This window comes from Balaenoptera acutorostrata, chromosome 3 (genome assembly GCF_949987535.1).
Source record: "Balaenoptera acutorostrata chromosome 3, mBalAcu1.1, whole genome shotgun sequence".
Lineage (NCBI taxonomy): Eukaryota > Metazoa > Chordata > Mammalia > Artiodactyla > Balaenopteridae > Balaenoptera > Balaenoptera acutorostrata.
The window spans coordinates 172,277,300-172,302,288 of record NC_080066.1 but is presented as its reverse complement, the minus strand read 5'-3'; the positions used below and the strand labels follow the sequence as shown (position 1 = coordinate 172,302,288).

The 24,989-nt window shown below is 41.2% G+C and overlaps 2 protein-coding genes across 14 annotated transcripts in view; one reads left to right on the top strand and one right to left on the bottom strand.

Moving 5' to 3' along the window:
- LOC130707500 (cyclin-Y-like protein 1) overlaps window positions 1-9,410 on the top strand; it is a 54,399-nt gene extending 44,989 nt beyond the window's left edge. For all 12 annotated transcript variants that reach the window (XM_057542220.1, XM_057542219.1, XM_057542218.1 and 9 more), the window contains 3 exons: window positions 3,761-3,927; window positions 7,239-7,401; window positions 8,963-9,410. In XM_057542220.1, coding sequence (XP_057398203.1) covers window positions 3,761-3,927; window positions 7,239-7,401; window positions 8,963-9,079 — 447 coding nt within the window. In that variant the 3' untranslated portion in view covers window positions 9,080-9,410. The remainder of the gene's footprint in view (window positions 1-3,760; window positions 3,928-7,238; window positions 7,402-8,962) is intronic.
- LOC103019590 (EF-hand calcium-binding domain-containing protein 11-like) overlaps window positions 84-24,989 on the bottom strand; it is a 238,117-nt gene continuing 213,211 nt past the window's right edge. Inside the window, exons 9-10 of one of the 2 annotated variants that reach the window (XR_009007393.1) lie at window positions 4,573-4,814; window positions 84-3,286 (exon numbers count right to left, since the gene is read on the bottom strand). Coding sequence is in view for 1 of the 2 variants with exons in the window: in XM_057542258.1 (XP_057398241.1) it covers window positions 3,519-3,651; window positions 4,573-4,814 (375 nt within the window). In the remaining variant the exon portion in view is untranslated. The other variant, XM_057542258.1, reaches the window with a different exon arrangement.

Sequence of the window (24,989 nt, the reverse complement as noted above, 5' to 3'; positions counted from 1 at the left end):
GTATGGTCCTGTTTTTCCCAAATGAAAGTAGGTTCCTGAAATGATCATTAGCACTTTATTAAGAGAAACCTATCAAAAGAAAGTAAAGTATACACATTTGAGCTTTAATAATCATTATGATTTAAAATGTTGCCATTGCTTTTCTCATCACAAAACAATTGCTATTAAAGGCAGCAGGAGAGATTTCTGGTTTCTCCTTCCACGCCTGAGGGGACACATGCACGCACAGTGCACACACGCACACACAGACGACGCATGTTGTGGTGGTAGGGCGGGGCAATAACTGAACGCTCTGGTCCACAGGCAGAAACAGGTTCCGGGTAGTTTGAAGCTGAGTCCCAGACTGTACTGCCTAGGCAGTTCTGATGTGTGTCCTGACTGAGAACTACTGCCCTCAGTTCTCTGTTCCTTGGATAATGGATAATGGTGTTAACCATCCCTGCTGTCCTCTTATTGCCTGCATGTGAAGTTGCCCAGGACTAGGGTGCCAGTAGGACTTCAGAAGGCTTTCCTCTAGTTAGCCTGCTAAGCTACAGCTGTGTAAGGACCTTTTTGTCATCCATTCCTAATTCCTATGGTAAGATTTTATCATTTGAATAATAAATCATATTCAAGTGAGAGGCAGTTGGGATTGTTTTACTTCTCCCTATAGCAGACCTGTAGGGGGGAAAGTCAGCTGCGTGGTCTGCAGGGAAGGAATACTTAGGCCACTCACTGCCTGCTCCTATCAAGGCAGAATTTAGGACAGGAGGCTTGTCCTTTTGAAAAGAGACCCCTCAGTGGGTACTGGATCAGACACAGGCCTTTTCTTGGAGCTACAGGCCACTTGGAGTGCTTAGCACATGCTTGAGAGAGGCAGGAATGGTGCTTGCATATGGAGAGCTAGGAAATGCAGGAAGGAGAGTGTTTGGGTTGGAAGAGAGGCATTTCTTTGTAGACAAGTTAAGCTTGATGTACCTGCGAGACAGCAGAATGGCAGTGTCTAGTAATCATTTGAATATATGGGATTGGAGCATGAATCTGAGCTAGAGGGAGGGCATTAAGTGTAGCTGTTCAAATGCAGAGAAAGTATGTAAAATAAAAAGTGGGTAGAAGATAGATCTGTAGGGACTGTCAGCACTTAAGGGACAGATCCCCAGAGGAGTGGCTACAGTGGTAGGAAACCCAGCAGAGAACCCTAAGAGACACCAGGAGAGGTTCAAGAAGGAGAGTATGGTCCAAACGCTAAATGCTACCAAGAAGTTGCTCATGTCATAAATACCATGTCACTGAATACCTACTCTGTGTCACTTTTCTACATGTGGGGGGTGGAGGAGAGAACAAGTTGGATAAATAAAGTTCTTGCCTTTATGGAGCAAGTGTGGAAGACGTAAATTTTTTTTTTTTTTTTTTTTATCGGAGTACAGTTGATTTACAGTGTTGTGCTAGTTTCAGGTGTATAGCAAAGTATAAGTGTTTTTTTTAATGAGTGTTTTTTAAAAGATGACTATTTCAAGTAGTGGTAAAAACCATGAAGAGAAAGCAAGGTAAAGGGATAAAGTGATTAGAGGGGCTTGCTAGAAAGCTCAGGAAGAGCCTCTTTAAAGAGGTAATGTTTGAACCCAGGACGTGGCTGAACTGAGGAAGATCAGGTACGCTGGCATTACGGGCAGAGGGGACAAGTGCAAGGCTCTGAGACAGGAACTTGTTCTGTGTGTTCAAGGAAAAGCAAGGTGGCCATTGTGATCCGAGCGGGGAATGAGGGAAAGAGCATAGGTGATGAGGTCACGGAAGGACAAGGCCGTACCGCACAGGGCCTCGTAACTTGCAGGCCACGGGAAGAAGGTATTTGTTTGATGGGAAACCTCTGGCAGATCTGGAGCAGGCGCATAAAGTACTCTTAATTTAAGAGGCTCTCCTGGCTGCTTTGGGGAGAACAGACTGTAGTCTGTTGGGAGGCAGAGAAGTTAGGCAGTGGCAGCGATACAAGTCAGAAGTGACAGACAGAAAAGCGGTCAGGGTCCCAGTGAAGGTAGAGATAACAAGAAGTTCTAACAGATTGGAGCAGGATACACTCAAGTGCAGGTGTTTGGTCTCAGCGACTGGGCGTGTGGCAGTGCTCTTTCATTTATGAGGGGAAGGCCTGGGGAGTGGAGCTCTGGGACGAAGAGCTCTGGGTGGTTTGTGTGAAGGCACCGGTGACCACGGCAAGAGTAGTCTCTGTAGAGTGGTAGCAGCAGGAGGCTGACTGAAGTGGGTTAAGGAGAGGATGGGAGATGAGGAGCTGGCCTCAGCCCTGAGGACGCCGTCGAGGGGCAGTGGGGGACAGGCTGGGGACATGGAAGCATTCACACTGGAGGAAGCCTCTGACAGAGAGGGAGAAGTTGTTCAAAAAGAGACTAACTGTGGGCACAGTGCTCTGCAGAAGTGAGGTGGGATCAACTTCATTCATAGGAGAGTTAGCTTCAGTGAAAAGAAAGAAATCTCGCTTCCTCCGAGACAGGAGGGCAAGTGGGATAAATGAATATCGGCACGTGTACCAAGTTTGCCAGTACAAAGGTGAGAGGAAGTTGAGAGATTGCCAGTGTCGTTTCAGTGCCTCTGATTAGTCCCATAAAGTAGAGAGTTGAACCTTGCGGGGAGAGTCGTTCTTAGGGTACTAGAGAGTGCTGAGTTCTTTGGGGAATGGGAGCCGAATTTCACTAAGAACATATAATCTCAATACCCGTGTTTGAAAACACAGTAGAGTTTGGAGGGCATGGGCGAATCTGAGCTGTCAATCTGATAACCCTTCAGAGAGTAAACAGACTCTTTAAAACTGGACATTTTTCTTTTTGTCAAATGGCATGTACACTCTTCTACAGAGGTAACAACAAATCACAGCTTCCCTCTCTAATCTTTGCTCAGCTGTTAACTCCACCCGGTTCTTTGTAGGGTAGACATTTGATACATGTAAAAGAAACCATGAAATCATCTCACAAACCGGCAGCTTTAGAGGAGCCCCAGGGATACAGACACAGGCAGGTCTTCCCACCTTAAAACCAAAAGAATTGACTAAGCTGCAGATTCTGTAAGACAGAAATGAATAATGAAATGATAATGGAGATGTGAAAAATGGGGGATATGAAAAGGACTACCCTTTGTATGCACGTGTGTTCCTTAAAAAGGCACTAAAATATGGGAATACTTGCCAGCTGTCAAGCCCCTTTGGACTGCCTGTCCTGCTGTGCCACGCAGCGGCCACTGGGAGGCTCTCTTGACCACCCGTTTTTATCTTCAAGTTCATGCCACAGAAGGACTGGGGACTCTGAAGAGAAGGTAAAGATGTGCTCAGGCTTAGCAGAATTTTACACACTCAAGCGTTATGTAAAACCGCCATGCAACCACCACCAGTCTTGTAGTTAACATTGCACGTGATAGGCACTCAAGCGTTTACTGACCAGTTGAAGTCGACACTGGGCTGTATGTGCTGCCCTTGACAAGTGGGAAGGTAATAACACAATGCGTGTCTTTAGAATGCCCTTTGCTGAGATGTCCTTTCATTCCTGTGACCAAAATTGGGTTGGAAATTCACACGGGCAGAGTAGAAATATCAGACTAACAGAAATATCTGACTTACAACTGTGACCTGGCCTCTGGCCTTGGCTTGGCTGAGCAAAGTCTTTGTAGAACCTAGGACTAAAAGGGTTGTCAAAAAGAGATGAAATCTCTCATTCCTAACAATTCTTATCACAGCACTTAAACTGAACTAAAATCAAAGATCAGTGCTCTACTTTTGCAGGTTTACTTAGAAAGGCTTTTAACTTATGCTGAGATCGACATTTGCCCCACTAACTGGAAAAGAATTGTTTTGGGAGCCATTCTTCTTGCCTCCAAGTTTTGGGACGATCAGGCTGTATGGAATGTGGACGACTGCCAGATCCTCAAGGACATTACAGTTGAGGACATGTGAGTTTGTAAGGTTACCGTGAACTTTCTAACCATTTTCCAATACCTCATTTGCTCTCATAAAGTTGACATTTTTTTTTTTTTTTTTTTTTTTTTTTTAAAGTTGACATTTTTAAGAAATGTTACATTTTAAGAAAGGTTACCTTGTGCAGAGAGCTGAAATAGACATAAAATTACAGACTTCTTTCTATCTAGCTGTAGTATAACAATTTGTATTTCCCCTCATTAATTGGTAGGTCTTGATGTGTTATTGTTGTAATATTCTGCTTGATAAATTGAAATTATTTTTCTGGTGGTTTTTGCCAAACATTTTACAAGCTCACTACCAGAACAACATGGTACAGTCAGTAACTTGACAGCTTTCTTAAAGCTGTCTACCAGGTCCAGTCCATTTTTAAGGGGCACATGCCTGGTCTTTGAAGCAAGTGGCCACTGTTAAGGTCTTAGGGCCTCTAGACTACTGACAGGTTCTAATTTCAACCTGAGTCACCCATTGTGTATTTGCTTTTGCTGGTCTTTTTCTCCTTTTGATCTGAGGTTCTGTTGTTACAGAAACTAGGATGTACAGGTAGCCACATATAAAGGTTTCAGATCCCTGTGTTCCTGTCTCCTCCCCTAAAGTCTGCTGAGTTAGGAAACACCTACCTCTCAGGTAGTCCGGGAAGCATCCCTGGGGCCTCACCCAGGGCACTCAGCAAACACAGCGGCACTTTGTGGGGCCTTGAGTTAACTAGGCAGGTTCTCCTCCCGGATGGCACGCTCACATGGGCATGAAACGCCAGGCTTCCAATCTGGCTCTGGTGAAGGGCCCCAAGGGTGGGAAGCAGGATGAGCCAGAGAGGTAATTCCAGCAGACTCTCGAAGTGCCCGCTTGACAGTGAACCTGTCTTTGTGGGTGGCATTCAGGAAAATGGGAAAGGACACCTCTTGATTATATTGGACAGCAGAGGCCGATCAAGATGGCAGGCAGGGGCAAGAGTTTGTTTTTGTTACCTTTGCCCCTTACTCTAGATAATTCACAATTACCAAAGTGCATATTTACAGCTGAAGCGAGGAAAGTTGTGACTAAGAGAAGGGACCAGTGACTGTCAGTAGCTGTCAAAGTGGCTTTTGGTGAAAATGCCCACTTTGGTGATCATGTAAACCAGGTGGTCATGGTGATATTGCTGGTAGCGATCTTAGCGAACAGTGTAACAGCAGATAATGAATTTGAAATGAATAGAAGTACTTTTGGAAGTTGCAGAAACTAAAGTGACGTTGACCAACACTATCATCAGTCTTTAAACTGGTCCCTTGAAGGAAGGAAAATTTGTAATCGTGAACACCATCCCTGCCATGATGGCAGCTGAAATTTTCCCAGAATCTGCAACTGAGCTGACTGGGGCTCTGGTTCCAGGTACAACATCCGAGAACATGCAGGGAAACGTGTGGGTGTTCACAGACATTGAGCCCAGGAGCATTGGCGGCACTGTCCAGCTATGAAGAAACTAATTCTAAACAACGCTTTTCTGTGTAGAACGGAGAATCACCAGGAGTTATGTTTATAATAGGCTGCTTTTGTTTATGATCTTTGGAAGTTGGAAAGCATTACAACAAAGTGTTTAATACACATTTGTTTCATCCCTCTGCTGTTGACTACTATTTGTAATGGTCTCATTTTGAGTCTGAATTGAAAAATTGCTGTCTATCAGCTTTTCCTTAAAACTTTCTAACATCTCTGTGTCTTGTTAAATATATATTTCCCTTCAAGAGTCAGTTAAACTGAGCAGCTGCTGTTCAGACAGTTTGCTGCGCCTGTAAGTGGTAGGCTCTTCAGCCACCTAGCCATTTAAGAACAGCAGAAAACACAGAAGATGCATATTCTGTAGGCATAATGCTTTTCTTCAGTGATTAAAGCTCTATTAATAGACATGTTAATCCTATGAAGTACTGTATTTCCACACAATTAAAATGTATTAGTGGAGAAAATATAAAAGGGATAGTGAAGTGCATTTATTCCTGTAGTAAATTAAGTCCTGATTAGCTGATTATCAAAACATTATCTGATTTACATTGCTATCGACTTCTGGCCGTATGAACAGGAAATGAATTTTGGAAGTAGGTTCAGTTAGGTTTAAAGTTCAACAAATGAGAAACCTCATTTCTGCTCATACTCTGCTCTCCATACAGGAGAACATGGAGCATTTGTTGATTTATCCAATGGATAAAATATTAACACTTTAAAACCAAGAAACCAAATGTATTGTAAAATAAGCCACTTGCATGTTTGTTTGGGTATTTATCATTTTTATATAATCAACTCTCTAAAGTGATTGCTGTGGAAAGTGGTAAGATTTACTCTAATTTTATATTTATTTACTTAAACATTTGGCAAGCAAATGGCTGGATATGGTCATATAGCAGAAGCCTGCTCCCAGCACTCTACTTTCCCACTTCATTGAATTCGTCCTCTGTGGGCGTGTGCAGTCTGTCCTGGCAAGGGGCGGTAGGTCTGAACATTCTGGGCTGCTCTCCTAACACCGGGGGAAACAACTGCTCTATCAGAGGTCGTATCGTAAAGTGGGTTTAGTCTAGCTGAGACATAATCTTACTGCCTTCCTAAGCTTAAAAAGTGCATCCTGTCCTGTCATGGTGACGACAACTCACCCTAGTAAGGTTTTAAGGTGAACAGAAACTTGCATTATGCCCTTTGACACAGCCCCATGCACGGGGTGGGGGTGGGGGGATTCCCTTTCCCATCGAATGTAGCTTATTTATTTATTTACTTGAGATGAATCCTTGTTGCCTCAAGAGTTTTCCCCCCTCAGAGATAATAGCAGTGGCTCTCGATGGATCCCTTGGTTGCCGTGGTGATGTGCCCACTCCTTGTGTTGGCTCGTCTCCACCTCAGTGAGCCCCTTCCTGTCCTCAGCCCGGTGCAAGTGTCTGCAAGCTCTTCAGAGCTAATAAACGGCATCCATCATTCCTTTCATCTGATCACTATAGCGGGGCCTTGTGAGTGAGTGGGGAGCATGACTCGTACAGCTGCACTAATGGAACTCTGAAGACTGAGCCCCTGAGTCAGCAGCATGAGTGCATAAGAGGGCCATAACCTCTTCCCCCTTGTCCCAGACTCAAAGTGCTGGGACGCAGAAAGGACCACAAATAGCTGTACCTTGTTTGAACATTAGGGTATTAATCCAGCTGGGTAGCCATTATTTGTTTCAGAACAGTATTTAGAGCCATCCTAGTAGCTCAGAATGGTATTTTTGAAGATAGCCCATTTGACTGAAATTGTCCTGTGTTGGTTTTGTCTTCTCCTCCTCCCCCAGGAATGAGATGGAAAGGCACTGCCTGGAGCTACTTCATTTTAATATTAATGTTCCTTTCAGTGTGTATGCCAAATACTACTTTGACCTTCGCTCCTTAGCAGATGACAACAACCTGAATGTTCTATTCACTCCTCTTAGCAAAGAAAGAGCACAGAACTTAAAGGTAAGGCTGTGAAGTCACTAACTGGGGTTTTCTGTCAGCCACTGAAGCCACATCTGTAGTTAAATTATATTAAGCAGTGATTAGGAAAATGGAAAGCTGTTAACAGTTTGAAGAGCTTATTGATCCGTTGGCATCATATTTCCTGTGTCTTTTGTGGTTTATACAGGGATCCCACATTATAAAAAAAAAAAATTGTCTCTTCTGTAACCATAATTCCGAATACTTTAAATCATATTTAATCTGTTCTTAATGGTTTTCCATTTGAACCTCTACACTTACATATAACCATACATGAATAATTTCTTAAAATTGTATCCCTAATCATATGTACCTACATAATCTACTTACCACTCTTAACTGTCTTTTTTTTTTTTTAATAATTGATGTTTTGGACTATTTCTACTGTCTTGATATTTTGAATAAATAAATAAATGTATTTATTTATTTATGGCTGCATTGGGTCTTCGCTGCTGCACGCGAGCTTTCTCTAGCTGCGGCGGGCGGGGGCTGCTCTTCATTGCGGTGCGCAGGCTTCTCATTGCAGTGGCTGCCCTTGTTGCAGAGCACGGGCTCTAGAGCGCAGGGTCAGTAGTTGTGGCGCACAGGCTTAGTTGCTCCTCGGCATGTGGGATCTTCCCGGACCAGGGCTCAAACCCGTGTCCCCTGCATTGGCAGGCGGATTCTTAACCACTGCGCCACCAGGGAATTCCCTCTTAACTGTTTTTTACTCAGCTTGCAGTTCGTGTGTGTGTGTGTGTGTGTGTGTGTGTGTGTGTGTGTGTGTGTGTATGTGTATCACAGTTCAGTCCCATGAGTTTATTAGACAAAGCATCCGTGGCTAACCTGAGAGACCTATACTTGGAAGGTATAATGTGGATTCAGATACTGGCTGTAGAAAGTACATGAGTTTTTAATATAAATGGTAACGTACATGGAACAAAGTAATACTTATGGCTTATGATTTTTGGTGGGTATACAGCAAAATTCACAACTGAAATGAACACATTTAAAATGGATACTTTCTGTGGTACCTTGGTGGTACTTTAGAATAAGATGTTTTTCTACCATAATTTATGTGCAAGTGAAATAGCACCTTTCAGCGCTTGTCATTAGACCTCTCCTACCTTCAGCACATACCTACCTGATTAAAATTTTCTTAGAGTATGTAATAACTAATGAAAACTGAATAGAAGTTGAATAGCTGAGTAAACACTGATTTTGCCCAAGTGTATGTCCATTACGTTTAAGGATCACGTGTGTAGGTAACAGATGATATTGCTATTAGGAGCCTATCATTAGGAACCCAATTTTTAAGTAACTCTAAGTTATTAGGGCAAGTTACCCCTTGCCCCAGCAATCTAATCATAGCCCTTAAAGGTTATTACCTTAGGGAATTGTCAGTTAGTGTAGATATCAGCTATCCAAAGTAGCAGTAACTATGAACTATCTAAACGAATGTAGATGTGTGGCTTATCAATGATGCTTTTTTTGTTTTTTTAAGGTCCGAACATTTTTTTTTCCCCCTAATTATACCTATGTTCTACCTGATTGACTTTCCTAGGCCATTTCCAGATTGTGTGACGACGAATACAAAGACGTGTGTAGAGCTGCTATGAGAAGGTCTTTCAGCGCTGATAATTTCATTGGTATTCGGCGCTCCAATGCCATCCTCTCTTAAGGGAGAAGTGAGGGGTTGTAACATCATAAACCCCTCGAAACAAGGACTGGAGAAATAGCACCTCTCCTGCTCAGAAACCAGCAAAGTTAGTATTTTCACCTTAAAGAAAGACATTGAATTCAAGAGACTCATGGACAAGCGAAGATTATGCTCATAGGAAAGAACGGGACCTCGTCAATGTAACACGCTCTTCTGTCCTTTTTATTGTAAACAGAGTTACAAAAACCACTCCAAAGCTAAAAGCTCCCAATCCATGCACAGATATCTGCTCCCAATCGACACACAGATATCTGATAGCTGAGAACTATGTGAGGTTTTTTAATTAATAGCTTATTTTAGACTTTAAAGACTTTAGACTTTAACTATATAAAGACTTTTAACTATTTAAAGACTTTAGACTTTAACTATATAAAGACTTTTAACTATTTAAAGACTTTAGACTTTAACTATATAAAGACTTTTAACTATTTAAAGACTTTAGACTTTAACTATATAACTTCTATGTTTTTCTTGCCTCACTGTCCCATACTGCTGCATATTCCTTTAGAATCAGTGCAGTATTACCATCAAAAAATGGGACTCCAAAAAAAAACAAAAAAAAAACAAAAAAAAGAAAAAAACAAAAAAAAACAAAAAAAAGAAAAAACAAAAAAAACAAAAAAAGAAAAAAACAAAAAAAAACAAAAAAAAAACAAAAAAAAGAAAAAAACAAAAAAAAACAAAAAAAAGAAAAAACAAAAAAAACAAAAAAAGAAAAAAACAAAAAAAAACAAAAAAAAGAAAAAACAAAAAAACAAAAAAAGAAAAAACAAAAAAAACAAAAAAACAAAAAAAAGAAAAAAACAAAAAAAGAAAAAAACAAAAAAAAGAAAAAACAAAAAAACAAAAAAAAGAAACAAAAAAAAACAAAAAGAAAAAAACAAAAAAAACGAACAAAAGAAAAAAACAAAAAAACGAACAAAAGAAAAAAACAAAGAAAAACGAAAACAAAAAAAGCAAAAAAAAACAAAAAGAAAAAACAAAAAAAAACAAAAAAAACAAAAAGAAAAAAACAAAAAAAACGAACAAAAGAAAAAAACAAAAAAACGAACAAAAGAAAAAAACAAAGAAAAACGAAAACAAACAAACAAAAAAACAAAAAAAACAAAAAAAAGAAAAAACAAAAAAAAACAAAAAGAAAAAAACAAAAAAAACGAACAAAAGAAAAAAACAAAGAAAAACGAAAACAAACAAAAAAAACAAAAAAAACAAAAAAAGAAAAAAGAAAAAAACAAAAAAAACAAAAGTAAAAACAAAAAAAAAAAAGAAAAAAAAAACAAAAAAAGAAACAAAAAAAGAAAAAACAAACAAAAACAAACAAACAAACAAACAAAAAAAACACACACACAAAAAACATGGGACTCCTAACAACTCATAAAGCCAAACTTCGGAACAGACTGTTGTAGCATCTTTAGGTTTTGCAGGGTTCTTCCTCCCTACTATATCATTGAAGCTGCTAGTCATTATTGGCAATCAATTTAAACCAAAAAGCTGCTGAATAACACATGTCATCCAAATTCTTTGCAGGCAGTACTTATTAGCATATTAGCATGCTTGCGATCATAAACAGAGAAAGTAGGTTATTTCCTTCTATTGGGTCCATGCTGCATTTCTTGTTAACTATAATGGTGCTTCTGATTTTGTGATGATTTTCCTCTTTGTTCTATACTTGTAATTAAAGGATATTTTCATAATTCCAGCCAACATGGTGGTCCAGTAATTAACAAGCCGGTGATGAAATAGAAGGTGTCCCAAAAGTCTTACAACAATTTTAAGCTTTAATATAGTGTGCTTGGATACTCCAGAACACTGTCGCAGAAGTATAAATGCTAGACTGGCAAAACATCACTTGAAACTTTAATCGAATTTCTTCTAAACTCATTTACTTTTGTACATTTTAAACATTAAGCTTTTATTTTTTAACTTTTTATTTTTTTAAATTAATGAATTTATTTAATGGCGTGTTGGGTCATTTCTGTGTGAGGGCTTTCTCTAGTTGTGGCAAGCGGGGGCCACTCTTCATCGCGGTGCGCGGGCCTCTCACTGTCGCAGGCTCTCTTGTTGGGGACACAGGTTCGAGCCCTGGCTTGGGAAGGCCCGTGAGCCACAATTACTGAGCCTGCGCGTCTGGAGCCTGTGCTCCGCAACAAGAGAGGCCGCGATAATGAGAGGCCCGCGCACCGCGATGAAGAGTGGCCCCCACTTGCCACAACTAGAGAAAGCCCTCGCACAGAAAGGAAGACCCAACACAGCCATAAATAAATAAATACATAAATTGTAAAAAATAAAAAATAAAACAATAAACGCTTAACGTTTAAAATTTACAAAACTAAATGAGTTTAGAAGAAATTCGATTAAACTTTCAAATGATGTTTTGTAAGTTTGTGGCATTTATACTTCTACAAGTATCAAAGCTTAAAATTGCACTAAGACTTGAGGGGATACCTCCCCTCCTCTTTTTAAAATAGTCCTTTGCAAGGCTGGGCTGCTTACCTGCTTGATCACCTAAGTTTCTTTTTTCTAGATTTGGTAAAGGAATTATGAACAACAGTGTTAATTCACATGTAATAAATTGAAAGGAACTGGACCCTAATAGTAGGGACAGGAGAGTAAGTGATACGAAACAGCTTTTCTATCCTGTGTGTTAACCTGGCTGTAGGTGTCTCACTTCAATTTCTATTTAAGAGGAAACATATAAACCTTAGGAACCCTTACCTCAGGCTTTAAAAGGCGGGAGGTCCAGTAATCAGTCTTTTTGGAGATTGGTAACAATGTCACCTAAACTTGAAATATTAAAAAAAAAAAAAAAAGTGTTCTCAACTATGTGAAATCTTTCTCCTCCTACCTTCTCAGATGTAATCCTAGGAATTTTGCCTGTAAACAAAGCATTTCTGGGCCAGAAGTACTTTCTCTCTTTATAGCAAGGCTTCACATTCTACTGAGTGCTGCAGGTTCCATCATTTTTAAGGGACAGAGACATAAATGATAAATTATGGTATATAAAATACTACAATCTACCACCTCAAAAAATATTGTTTATGGAGTTTGGAGCTTGGAAATTCAAGTACTGATTGCAGTTTTATTTTGAAAAGAATGCTACAACTTACGTGGTTTTTCTGCCTCATGTTTATATTAAAAGAAAAGCTAATAAACTCTATTTTAATTCAAATATATGGCTACTGTGTTTGTAACACTTCTCACTATTCACATAACATTACAACTCTGCCTAACTCAAATGTTTTCAGTCAGCTCTGATAGTCGGGCCTTAAAGCATTTTCAAACTAACCATTCATAAGTTGTTTTGACCCCTGCCTTTAGTTAAGATGTAGACATTTATTTCTTCAGCTTACGCTCTTTTCAACCTGAAGATAATCTAGTACACTTAAAATCACTGGCTACAGTGCTCAGTGGCATAATGCATTAGATGGCATTTTTGAATTGTTTGTTATGGTGCCAAGATGGAAATGCACATTGAAAGATAAAAGTAGGTAAATACACAGAGAAAGGAATTACAGGAATACTGTAGAATCAGAACTTGTTGTGTGAGGGTTTCAAGCAATTGAACAGGAAAGAAAATGGAAGAACAGGAAGCAGTAGAATTGTGGTTGCTGTTAAGAGGGTGACTTTTACACAAGCCACGTCATTTGACGTTAACCTGCTATTTCACTTCACATTCAGGTGGAAATACACCAGATCGCTAAAGGTTCTTTTAGACCCTAGCCACTGCACTTGAGCAATATTCCATCAGTCCTGATAGTATTGCCGTAGTATTTCATCCACCTTAGTTACCTTCCTAAGGTCACATCTTTAACTTTGTTCTTGTGAAGTTGCTGATGAGGAGAAATGATCTGATTTAGTACAGAAGGGGAAAAAAATCTATCACAAGTCACTGTTTATATCAATAGTTTGCACCGCGTAGTAATATGCCAGTTACTAAGCAGAAATGCTGACCTATCTCGAGTGGTCGAAGGTTTAAATTTATTTATTTATTTATTTTGGCTGTGTTGGGTCTTCGTTTCTGTGCGAGGGCTTTCTCTAGTTGCGGCGAGCGGGGGCCACTCTTCATCACGGTGCGCGGGCCTCTCACTATCGCGGCCTCTCTTGTTGCGGAGCACAGGCTCCAGACGCGCAGGCTCAGTAGTTGTGGCTCACGGGCCCAGTTGCTCCGCGGCATGTGGGATCCTCCCAGACCGGGGCTCGAACCCGTGTCCCCCTGCATTAGCAGGCAGATTCTCAACCACTGCGCCACCAGGGAAGCCCGGTCGAAGGTTTAAAAAAAAAAAAAAATTGGGGGTAGGAACATTGGGCATGACTGTAGCTTCAAGAACAAGTTGGTAGAATAAGGGGAATCGCTAAAAATTGCTTTTCCCCTTCAGCTTTAATTCTAGAGGCAATACAGCCATTTTAATAAATGGGAAATTGAGGCAACTTAAGGTAAAAATTTAAACATCACAAAGTAGGTTCTCCAACAAATATGGGGCATGGAAACTAGTTATTAATAGGGTGGCAACTATGGCATTTTTTTCCAGATTTTTATACCTAGGAAGGGTTTGTTCCCTAAAGTAGTAAGACTATAAAAGAATATCTGACTACCTGAACTCAAATTTTATTTTTTCGCTTTTTTAAAAAAATGATTTTTCTCTATTGGAATACTGACATCTGTGCAATTTTAACTCTGGTATACCGTGAACTGAACTTTATTCTTTACAAGGAAAAGACAAAAGTTTGAAATGTATGTTTGAACCAAATTAAATTGCCATTTTTGCATGTTAAGTTCATGTGGTTGACCCTAAGACAACTTCTTAGGGCCCAGTGTTTCTGGTTAAGAGAAATGTTTTCCACCCTGTATCAGAGTCCATCATGACCCTATTCTTTCACATTTACTCCTAATGTACCCTGTATGCCCATTATTGAAATTCAACAGCACTAAATCCTACTTTTACAACAGGTCAAATTTCATTTCTTAGTTTTCCCATTCTATAAAATATACCATTCCTTGATTTTTGAAAAATGCTGAAGCCAGTATTTACTGGAAAACAATTCACTCTGTATTCAGGTTATGCAATGTTTTTGGAAATGTTTACCTATAGCGTGTAGGTTAGCTAAAATCTTTCATCACCCAAGACTTCTCTCTAACCCCATGTAAAATGACTACGACTGTTCCCTCACCCAGAAGCCGCATTCTTGAGTATAGAGCTATTTGGTAAAGCACTTGACAGCTGGTAGGGGCTCTCCCAGGGGTAAGTGCTAATTTCTATGCAGAATCTGTAGATTACACCCAGCATCTATCAAGTTAAGGATTAGATCACCTAAAATCTGAACTGTTAGCCACTCACCAGCCTGGCCAGCCTGACACCGTGCCAGCAAGAATACAAAAGATCTAGGAGCCCTTCAGAGACACCTGGTCCCTTGTACACAGGTGCAATCTGTTTGGCTTCTGAGGCAATTTCCACTAGTCCATTTTAAATGGGTTTGGCAGATGAGATAACAGGTACTTCATGTGAAAGAAATGTTATGAATACCAGTTTATGGTTTAGGATCTCTAACATGCAGAAAGAACCAGGAAAGTGAAGTAGTATAGAAATTAAGAGAAATCCAGAGTCAAATGAAAAGAGGTTAATGTTCTTTAAAAAAAAAAGGAACAGGTTAGGTGATTACTTAACTACTATGAGGGCAGCTAAATAATTTGAATGTGATTAGAGAAAGTCAGTGACAGCCTCAGGACCTAAGGTCCTCAAGAATATGTCGATCTCTACTTCAAGACCTCAAATTACTCTGCTAGCTTTTTCTTACAACATCTATTCCTTCATCTTACCGTTCTCAATTCTACTGACCTTTACTTCTAGCTCCCCAGATGGTGGCCCTTGATCTCCTCACTGTGGGAACCGACTCTTCCAAACGCAGGGCATCAGTGTTTTGTCCACCTCCCACTGCCCTCTCTCAACAAGGTCATCTCAGCTTCACCCTTTGACTCTCTGCTCGTGTCCAATGTGGCAGTGCTTGATGTTGGTTACTACTGTGACCCATTTCTAAAACACTATCACCAGGTTCCAGGACATACAGGATTTATATGGCTCACGGGCTAACTGGCCCCTTGTAATCCCCTTTAATCAACTACTTGAGCCCTCCTGTGTTCCCACAAAGTAGTTGTTCCCAATTTGCTGCACTCACTCCCCTGATCTGCCCACAACCCTAGATGTATCTCCTCAGGCTAGGCAGCAACCCCACCTTCCAAATTCCAAAACTCATTTCATCTGGCATTAGGAATAGATGCCTCACTTCTTAAGGTAACCCCTCTCATCTAAGGGAGAGGATTCCATCCCAACTCTTCAAATCAAATTTCTATATCCAACACCCCCACCACCAGGATGGTGGTGAGGATGGGGCAATTTGACCTTCCTCAGCCCTTGACATGTCCTAGTGTTTCTCAAGATGTGGTCTCCAGACCACCTGCCTCTCATGGGCTGAAAGTCCCTGTAAGAAATGAAGCTTCTCTAAATGCAATGTGGAATCCTAGAACAGATAAAGAACATCAGTGGAAAATCTGGTGAAATCCAAATGAAGTCTGGAGTTAACAGTAGTGCGTTAATGTTGACTTCTTAGTTTAACAAATGTGCTATGATAATATGTTACTATTAAGGCAAAATGGATATATCTTTGCAACTTTTCTGTAAACCTAAAATAATTCTAAAAGTTTACTAAAACAGAACCAAAAGACCTAATTCTTGGATCCCAAATTAATCTCAATTCCTGGAGCTGAAGCCTGGGAATCTACATTTCTAATAGGAACCCCAAATGATTCTTATGCAGACACAAATTTGAAAACTAGTCTTTCAATTCCCTTTCCATTCCATGCCTGAATGGCTGCTTCCTCCTTGTTTTACTTACCTTAACCTGATTGAATCTTTTAGATCTTCTCAACCCTAAACTATAAGTACTATCATTATCCCCCTTTCACAGATGAGAAAGTACTAAGATGCAGTACACAAATGAAGTACTAAGAGCTTAAGTAATTTGTTCAGGATCAACAGCCCATGAATGATGGAGCTGGGAGTTGAATCCCTAATCAGTCTAGCTCCCAAATCTATGCACAGAACCATTCTACTTCCTCTCATTCTGTTGCACGTAAGAGCTCTGTAACTAAATCACTAAAAGAAGCATTATTACCTATTTCTCCAACTTCCTAAGTCCAGCAGTGCCCCCCTTTTCCACTGGGGGGAATGAACAACGAGAAAGCACTGGGAAGACATGCCCACTAGAGACCTGTACGGGTCAGGCACAGCGGCTCTTGCACCAGGATCCAGCTCAACTGCTGTATTTTCTGTTCTCCCAAATGCCCTAACATGTACCAATCTAATAATGCTCATAGTACTCACTTTGATGCTAACTTAACTATCTCAGGTTTACTAAGCATCGGGCCAGATTGTCAGGGAAGTGCCAACTCTAAATCAATTTACAGTTGGCCCTCCGTATCCACAGGTTCTGCATCAGTGGATTCAACCAACCATGGACTGAAAATATTTAGGGAAAAAAATTTCAGAAAGTTACAGAAAGCAAAACTTGAATTTGCTGCACACCACCAACCATTTGCATTATATTTACAACTACTTACTTAGGATTTGTATTTGGTGTTATAAGTAATCTAGACATGACTTAAAGTATAAAGGAGGGTGCGGGGGAAGATGGGAGGATTGTGCGTAGGTTATATGTAAATACTGCACCGTTTTATATAAGGGACTTGAGCATCCATGGATTTTGGTATGGGGTGGCACGGGGGGGGAGGGAGACTACTGGAACCAATTACCCACAAATACAGAGGGAGAACCATATAGCCTCTTATCTTATCTGGGTTCCCTGACTTGTATTTAGACCTTAATACAAAGTTGTGGATCTAACTGCTGAATGATGAAGTTTTGGGAGTTTCTGACTGCAAACCAGACACACACAACAACAGCAGCACTTCTATCCAAATTGCTTCAGTACAGAGTATAGATGGAGGGTTGATAAAATAGAACACAATCTCAGGTAATGTCTCTGTTCTTATGTGTATTTTCCTTCATTTCTTCAAGTGAATCATGAAACAATCACAGGATCAGCAGGAGAAACCTATGAAGTATATTCAGGTAAAACATGTTTTCATTAGTTCTCCTTCTGGTGATTGGAATTTCTTTGATTTTGTTATCCATAAAAACGTTGCCACTTATATTCAAAGTACATCTGAGAAATCTGATCATGAAGTTAGAATGCACATACCTCCTTCAGATACTCTTAGAAAACAGTGTCTCTCCATGAAAGCATGAGAAAAATACTTGTACAGCATCTTATTTGCTTTACCATTGCTTTAATGCACTTTAAAATTTATCTACATTAATTGGGAACAAAGAAACAAAAATAGACATTTCTTTGTTTTTCATAAATAACTACTCTCCATATTTGATAAAAATCTCAAAGCATTATTTTAACTTCCCACAAATATAATACATACAATTTTTTTTTTTTTCTGAAATAATAAGGTCAGCAAATTAAGTATCTTGACACTAATATAACCACATACAACTGCTATTCTACTGACTTCCAGGAACAAAACAAAAACAGAAAACTTCTTATCAAGATGCTCTGGGTTTCCTTTTGCTAGTGTTAGGGATCTGGAATTATAATCACCTGCCAGTAATAATTTTATAGATTCTAGTTGATTGTCTACAAATAAAATATCGCTGGCTCTGCTTTGTGAGTTCTGGATTTGACATGACACTGACAATACCGCATGGGACAGGCACTATACACACATGGAAATCAGAAAAAGTACTGAATGCCCTGGACTCGAACTACTGACTCAGTATGTGCCTCACTTGGCTCAGTAATAAATTCACCTGCACCAAACCCGTATCAAAAGTCACTACATCTCTCATATATATAATATATATTATTTATATACACACCCACAAACACATACACACTATACATACAGTTTGTAACAACATGAAGTAATATTGTCTTCAAATGATGTACCACAGACTGAAATAAATCCTGTAATTGTCATCAAGCTGCTAGAAGCTTTTGAGAGTTCTGAGCCAGGTTACTTAGTTACTTTCATCCTGCCTACCCTTCATTCACCCTGCTTTAATGTCTTGGTAGCTTTTTCTTTCAAAACCACCCTCCTCAACCCAGGCGTATTTCTTTCCCAGGATCACTTGATTGGACTTTGGAGGCAAGAAAGGGCATGCAGGGGGAGCAGGAAATCCTCAGCCACTGTACCTCACACCTGCCTAGATTTGTGATGTTCTCTGTCCTGTTGGCCACATTCGGTGTTAGAAAGCAGTTATTCAAAGCTTTGTCCCTCCTACCCCCCTTGGTCTTTCTGTAGAGCACAAAAGTGAAAGAAGCCTCTTTAGCAGGGGCAGCAGTTCATTAAAATATACAACTACATTTCCTAGCTCTGGGGTTCCCATTCTGTACTTGAGACTGCAGGTCACGGATGCTGTTATTAAGGTGCGGTGTGGGATCCATGAGGTTTTCTCCTGGCAGCCGCTGTCAGGATTAGTGCAGCCCTAGCCCAGGAGGAAACGGCCTAATGAATACCAACTTGGAAACAGTGGTGTCAGCACGTTATTTAAGCTTGTACATTGCTCACAATTACACACAACACACACACAGGCTTATCACTGGAAACGACTACGAGAAAACATGACAAAGGTTTGCAAGGATAAACGAATAAGGCACCAAGAATACTTATTTTCAGCCAATTTAGACAACTTCAAAGTGTGAGGTTAATAATATAAGTTAAAATGACTTCCTAAGTCTTATCAACTGATTTACTGAGAGGTTACATATTAGTTCCTTCTAAATCTTTACCCCCTAATCTGTGATGGGAGACGTTGCTTACAATTGAACCACGAAAGGGACAGCCCAAAAGCTGTACATGTGAAACTAAACTGGGCCTTAAATCCTCACTAAAATCACAGAGCTGGCTGTGAAGAAGCTGCTAAACCACCCCACAACCTTCCATTTTATAATTGTTTTCACGAGTATGGATTGTTTGCCTAATAAAAATAAAAATCAGAAGAAAACAGCATATGAGATGGAAATAGGGGGCGACCATAAATAGATGGGCTTCTCTGCCCTGGGTAGCGGGAGGGGTGGCTGAGGTAAGACTTGAGGGAAGCAGGTGGGCTTCATCTTTGAGGGAAGGGAGGGGGAGAGCAGCGGTGAGAACAGAGGCTGAAAACAGAGGCAGCTCTGAGAGTTGGCCTGGACCTAGACCTCCAAATGCATTACCTGTATTGCCTCTCCTTGGCTTAGTATCCTTTGTCTTAACTGTCTTTTTTTTTTTTTTTTTTTTTAAAGTAAATTGGTTGTTCTTTTTAGGTTTGGTATGTTGCCAAAATGAAAAATAGTTGTTTTAACAGGAAGAATTTAATCACTTCAACCACATCATCCCACAACTTTTAGATACATTCTGCATCATCTTTACACTCCTCCACAAAAAAAAAAAAAAAAGGAAGAGGAAAAACTCAAATTAGGCACAATGACCTAAGGCAGCAGAATAATCTATGTACTTTCTGGGAAGACACGTTAACTGAGGGAAGAGGTCAAGGTGATCAGAAAAGTTCCTCATTTGAAAAACAAGAGAGGAACTGGCCCTCAGGCAGGGGATCTATTTCAAGGTTCTAAGAAGCTTCTGAACAAGTAGAGGAATTAGATGTGCAAAAAGTTCTGTAGCTCTGTGTACAAGGTTTTGTCGAATATACTGAAATTTTGATTCAGAGGATGAGTGTGTAAGAGCAGTGCATTTTTATAAACGTGAATAGCTTTTGAAAGTCCATGAAAACTATAACACCACTACCTAGCCACTCCCTTCTCTTCAGAGTCAAACCGATCTTCTACTACCTTTCTCAGAATCTCCCCACAATTCTGCCCGGAACACTTTTCTTTCATCTCCCCATCTTCTTTCCTGCAAGGAATTAGGGAAGCTACCTGAAACGGACATGGTGACTTTCCCATCTCCATCCTGGATCATCGTATCTCGCCACTGCTTTCGAAGGCACGTATGTCACATATGACTGTCTGTGCACTTGTTAATGACCTGTTCCTTTGGGGTGGGTATCATGACTTTGTAAGCTTGGCTAAGTGAGCGTTTCTGCCATTGATGTAATATGACGCATCTTTGGTACTGAGGCCCGGAGCGACACTGTGATGGAGAAGGGCACAGTTAACCGTGTCAAGGAGTCCATATGGGCAGATTTAGGAGCTGCAGGGCCAAGAGCCTTGCCCTACACAAGCAGCACCCCTCAGCGAAGTGTTCCCTGACTCCTGACTTCCTCCCCACAGAATCTGAGCCCTTCTACAGTGGCACAAACCACCCAGGCTTCTTAGTGATTCTGTCTCCCAGCTAGACTGCGATGTCACAGCTAGGGTACCTGGCAAATTGTAGGAAATTAAGGAATGTTCGTGAAATGTATGCATGTAATTCACTATTATGGGCTGAATTGTGTCCCCCTCTCCAAATTCATATGTTGAAACTCTAACCCCCAATATGACTGAATTTGGATACAGAGCCTTTAAAGAGGTAATTAAGATTAAACGAGAAGTAAGAGTGAGGCTCTAATGCAACAGGACCCTAACAGGGCCCTAATCCGATAGGACTGGTGTCCTTCTAAGAAGAGGGAGAGACCAGAGGAAGCACACGTACAAAGGAGAGGCCATGTGAGGACACAGAGAGAGGGTGGCCACCTGCAAGCCAGGGAGAGGCCCGGGAAAAATCAAGCCTGCCGACTCCCAGCCTCCAGAACGGTGAGAAAATGAATCTGTGTTGCAGAAGCCCCTCGGTCTGAGGTATTTTGTTGTGGCCGCCCTAGCTGATTAATACATTAACTGCCCAAGCATCCTGTATTCTGAAGTGAGGATCCTGGGGATCAACTCTGGCTGCTGAGAGAACTTCTCAAACATCCCGAGGTTGGTTGCTTAAGGTTAATCCTCAACAAAGGGAAGCTGTATCCCATCTTCTGTCTGTCCTTTGTCACCAATGAGGCAAGTCTGGTTAAGGTAATGCATTTCACCGACCCCCACTTTGCCAGGGAAGGTGAATGTCATCATTGCCTAAGATCCTGGGCCTCTGGGAAATTACTTAGCTTGCCCGACACCACCATATGCCCTGAGACCTTGGCACCTGTACCCTCATGGATGATGGCCCTTCTTGGGCAAAGAAGAGTCTCAGAGGGGAAGATGTGCACTCAGCCTTCGACCTCCCACTTGATGGCCACGAATACTCGCATATGTAACCTAACATTTTCTTGTCCATTGCCTGGTTTTTTTCAATGGTTGTGCTGTTGTCACGGACAGTTCCTTTCCCCCTCTTTGGGAACTGACCCTGACTTGCAATCTGGAGACCCTTCCATCTCCCCATCCGTCCATGTGCTTCCAAGTGACGCTTCCACCCCCCGTGTAAACCAACCGGCGCCTCCCATTCCTCTGATTACGGTACTGGTTCCAGATGGTCACGTGATGCAAGCTGGTCTCATTACAGTGCTGCTCGTAACTTCTTCTGGGTACACTGGGAAAACGCTAGAGTCAAAGTTTGTAGCCCAAGAGGCTGCAGGCAGCCCCTCTGTAAATTCAATCTGACCCTCTCCGAGCCTATTCCCACCAAAGGCAAAGCTGAGTTGGGGGAACAGAGAGAATAGGTATTATTATTACCATGATCCGACTTTGTCTGTTTAACTCAACTCACCATCTCTGGAAAGCTCTCCAAGCTCATCTTCTTTCAAATGACAGCCAAACCACTAAGTGGGCATCCTAGGACAATGGGGAGGTTGGAATTTCACTGACACACAGAAATCATCAGTGATATATATTTAGCTGAATGGATGCTATTCACTTAGAGATTCTTTATTAGTCAGGACTCTTGGATGTACACATACATACACAGACAAAAACACCCACGTCAAGCTGGGTTAAGTAAAAAGGAGAATTTATGAGCTCATCTAATCGAACCACAGGAAGGACAGTAGTAGAGTGGTCCCTTGTCTCTGCTTCTTTGCGCTGGTGCCATTTCTTGTACACTGGTCAGTTCTATTGATACATGGAAGGCCTTGTGATGACAGCACATCCTTTAGAGCTCCCATACCCAACAGAAGAAAGACCAGGGTAGAACTCTGGCCTGGGCTGGGTCATGTGCCTATCTCTCAACCAATCGCAGAGGCCAGGGAGCTCCTGTAAAAAGTTGGCACCTCTCATTTGTAATATTATGTTGCAATATCATGTTGGGGGAGCGAACAGTGGGCCCCACAAGAGAAAAAAGATGCCACTCATGCCCTGATATGGCTATTGGTACCCATGCCGTCCCTGTGAGCACCCCAATCAGGGCCTACAACAGCTGCAAAAGTTTAAAAGTGAAAACTTCATTCATAATGTTTCATTTCCCAACCATGGCAAAACTTAAAAAATGAAGTCTCTCAAAGTCTGAGAAATATGGTACACACAAATGATAAATGCAGAACTGGCCTTTCTATATGTCACAGGCTTTTTGTCTCTTGTCACAATGTCCTCAGAATCTTGTCCAACGTGTAGGAAATGACTCCATAGCCAAGACACTGGGTTACAGTAGCCCTACTGGCAGGTGTCATCAGGCACAGACCTGTGGTTCTAACACCTCCCTGCAAGGCGTATCCAATAAGCAGAATGCGATCATCCTGAGCATGCCGCATAAAAAAAAAAATCACAGCCCAAAGAGGGGCCAACCATGTGCGCTACAGTGACCGTGAAGCAGGGGACAAGTTCAAGAAGATCCTTTAAACAAAGTTCTATAGTTCTTTATCACTGCAAGTATGTCTTTCCTTCTTTCTCTCCCTCTCCCTCCCTCCCATCTTTTTTTTTTTTTTAATTATTTATTTATTTATTTTTGACTGTATGGGTCTTCTTTTCTGTGAGGGCTTTCTCTAGTTGTGGCAAGCGGGGGCCACTCTTCATCGCGGTGCGCGGGCCTCTCACTATCGCGGCCTCTCTTATTGCGGAGCACAGGCTCCAGACGCGCAGGCTCAGTAATTGTGGCTCACGGGCCCAGTTGCTCCGCGGCATACGGGATCCTCCCAGATCAGGGCTCGAACCCGTGTCCCCCGCACCAGCAGGCAGACTCCCAACCACTGCGCCACCAGGGAAGCCCCCTCCCATCTTTGAAACGAATCTTTGCAAATAGTTCGTATTCTGGCACCATCAAGACACTAAGAGGAAGAAACAGGAATACAGATCACAAACTATTCCAACCCATCCCCAAGGAAACTTCTTCTTCTGTGTCACATTTCTGCAAGATCTTAGTCACTCAAAAGCGTCCGTGAGAACAGCTGGTGAGGGCTCAAGTTCTCCTCCTCCTGTGCATATCTTGTGGACATTTGCCTTCATGTAGCAGGAGCTTCAGAGAGGCTGAAAACAGTCTTAAACATTCCTGAAGATGTAACATCAGTTCAACTGGGCAAGGATTTTTTTTTTTTTTTATGTTGTTGTCTGGGGGTGGGAGGAATTGAAAACCTCAGGAAATCGCAGAAATGCTATCATAAACATAATGAATTCTATTCACTGAACACAGTAATCACCAGGCACTGTGCTAGCCCTGTACATACACTATTCTAATTCTCACAAAATCCCATGAAGCACTACTATCTGCTTTACTGGCTGGAAAGGCTTGAACAATCGGATAAGCTGCTTGAAATCACGCAGCTGGTGGACGGCAGAGGTTGGCCTTTGCAGCCAAGACTGGCCAGCTCCAAGATCCATACTCTTCTCTCCCATCATGCTGCCTCCCCTGGAGGGGAAGCAGTGGTCATGGCAGCTACACTCGGAGCACCTACTAAGTGCCAGGGACAATACGCAGATCGTCATCTAATCTTTACATATAATTATATTCATCTTGCAAGACTGGTATTTTTGCATTTTACAGCAGTTCAAAGAAGTTTACGTAACTTTCCCAAAGTCAGAAAGCAATTAGGCAGTAAGGCAGGGAATGGATCCAGGTGGGCCTGAATTGAAAACTGAGGTCTTTTATCCTCATACCATCTTTTGTGGGATGGAAACACTAGAGGAAGAGGGGCAGGGGGGTGGCAGGGGAGTCACATCTACACACACGCACACACGCGCACACACACACACACACACACACACACACACACACACACAGGCATACACTCCTGACCTATCACACGCAGCGCAGCCAGTACTACCCAGGGGTTCTCAGCCACACCTTTTGGTCGTCAAGGGAACCAAACAAGAACACAAACTTGACCTCTTGCAGTTTACAGGTGGATGCTTTTAAGTTCACTTCTGAAACCGTGATGTGAACATTTCCCTTAGCCTATTCTAAAAAATTCTTCTTCATTGTAAGCCTCTTGGCAATTGTATTGAAATATTTCTAAACTTCCATCCACGCACGGTTAAACAGGACTTCAAGGGGGCTGACTTTTTCAGTTGTATTTTAAGATTGAGCACTTTGATAAAAGCAGGTTCTGCAGTACAATACGATCCAAAGTTCTCTAATCTTTTTATCATCTATACGATACAATTTAATAGACAAGGAAAACATTTTTAAAGGCTCCAAAGATTAAACTATAAGGAAATATTCCTGTCACTGAATTGTAACCCGTGTAAAACTATCTTTATCTCTCTATTTCCTAGTATAAAATTCAGATACACTCAAATAAAATATTCATTCTGATAAGAAGTGCACCCTCTCATTGCATTAATCTTTGAATGACTAATTTCAGGATTTCCCTTTCTCTCTTTCCTCAGTCTTTAAAATATCTTAAAGTTAGCTGTTTGCAAGAGTCATGTGAGGGGACAAAAGAAGAAAGGAAGCCCCTTAACTACTCAAACAAAAGAAGACAAG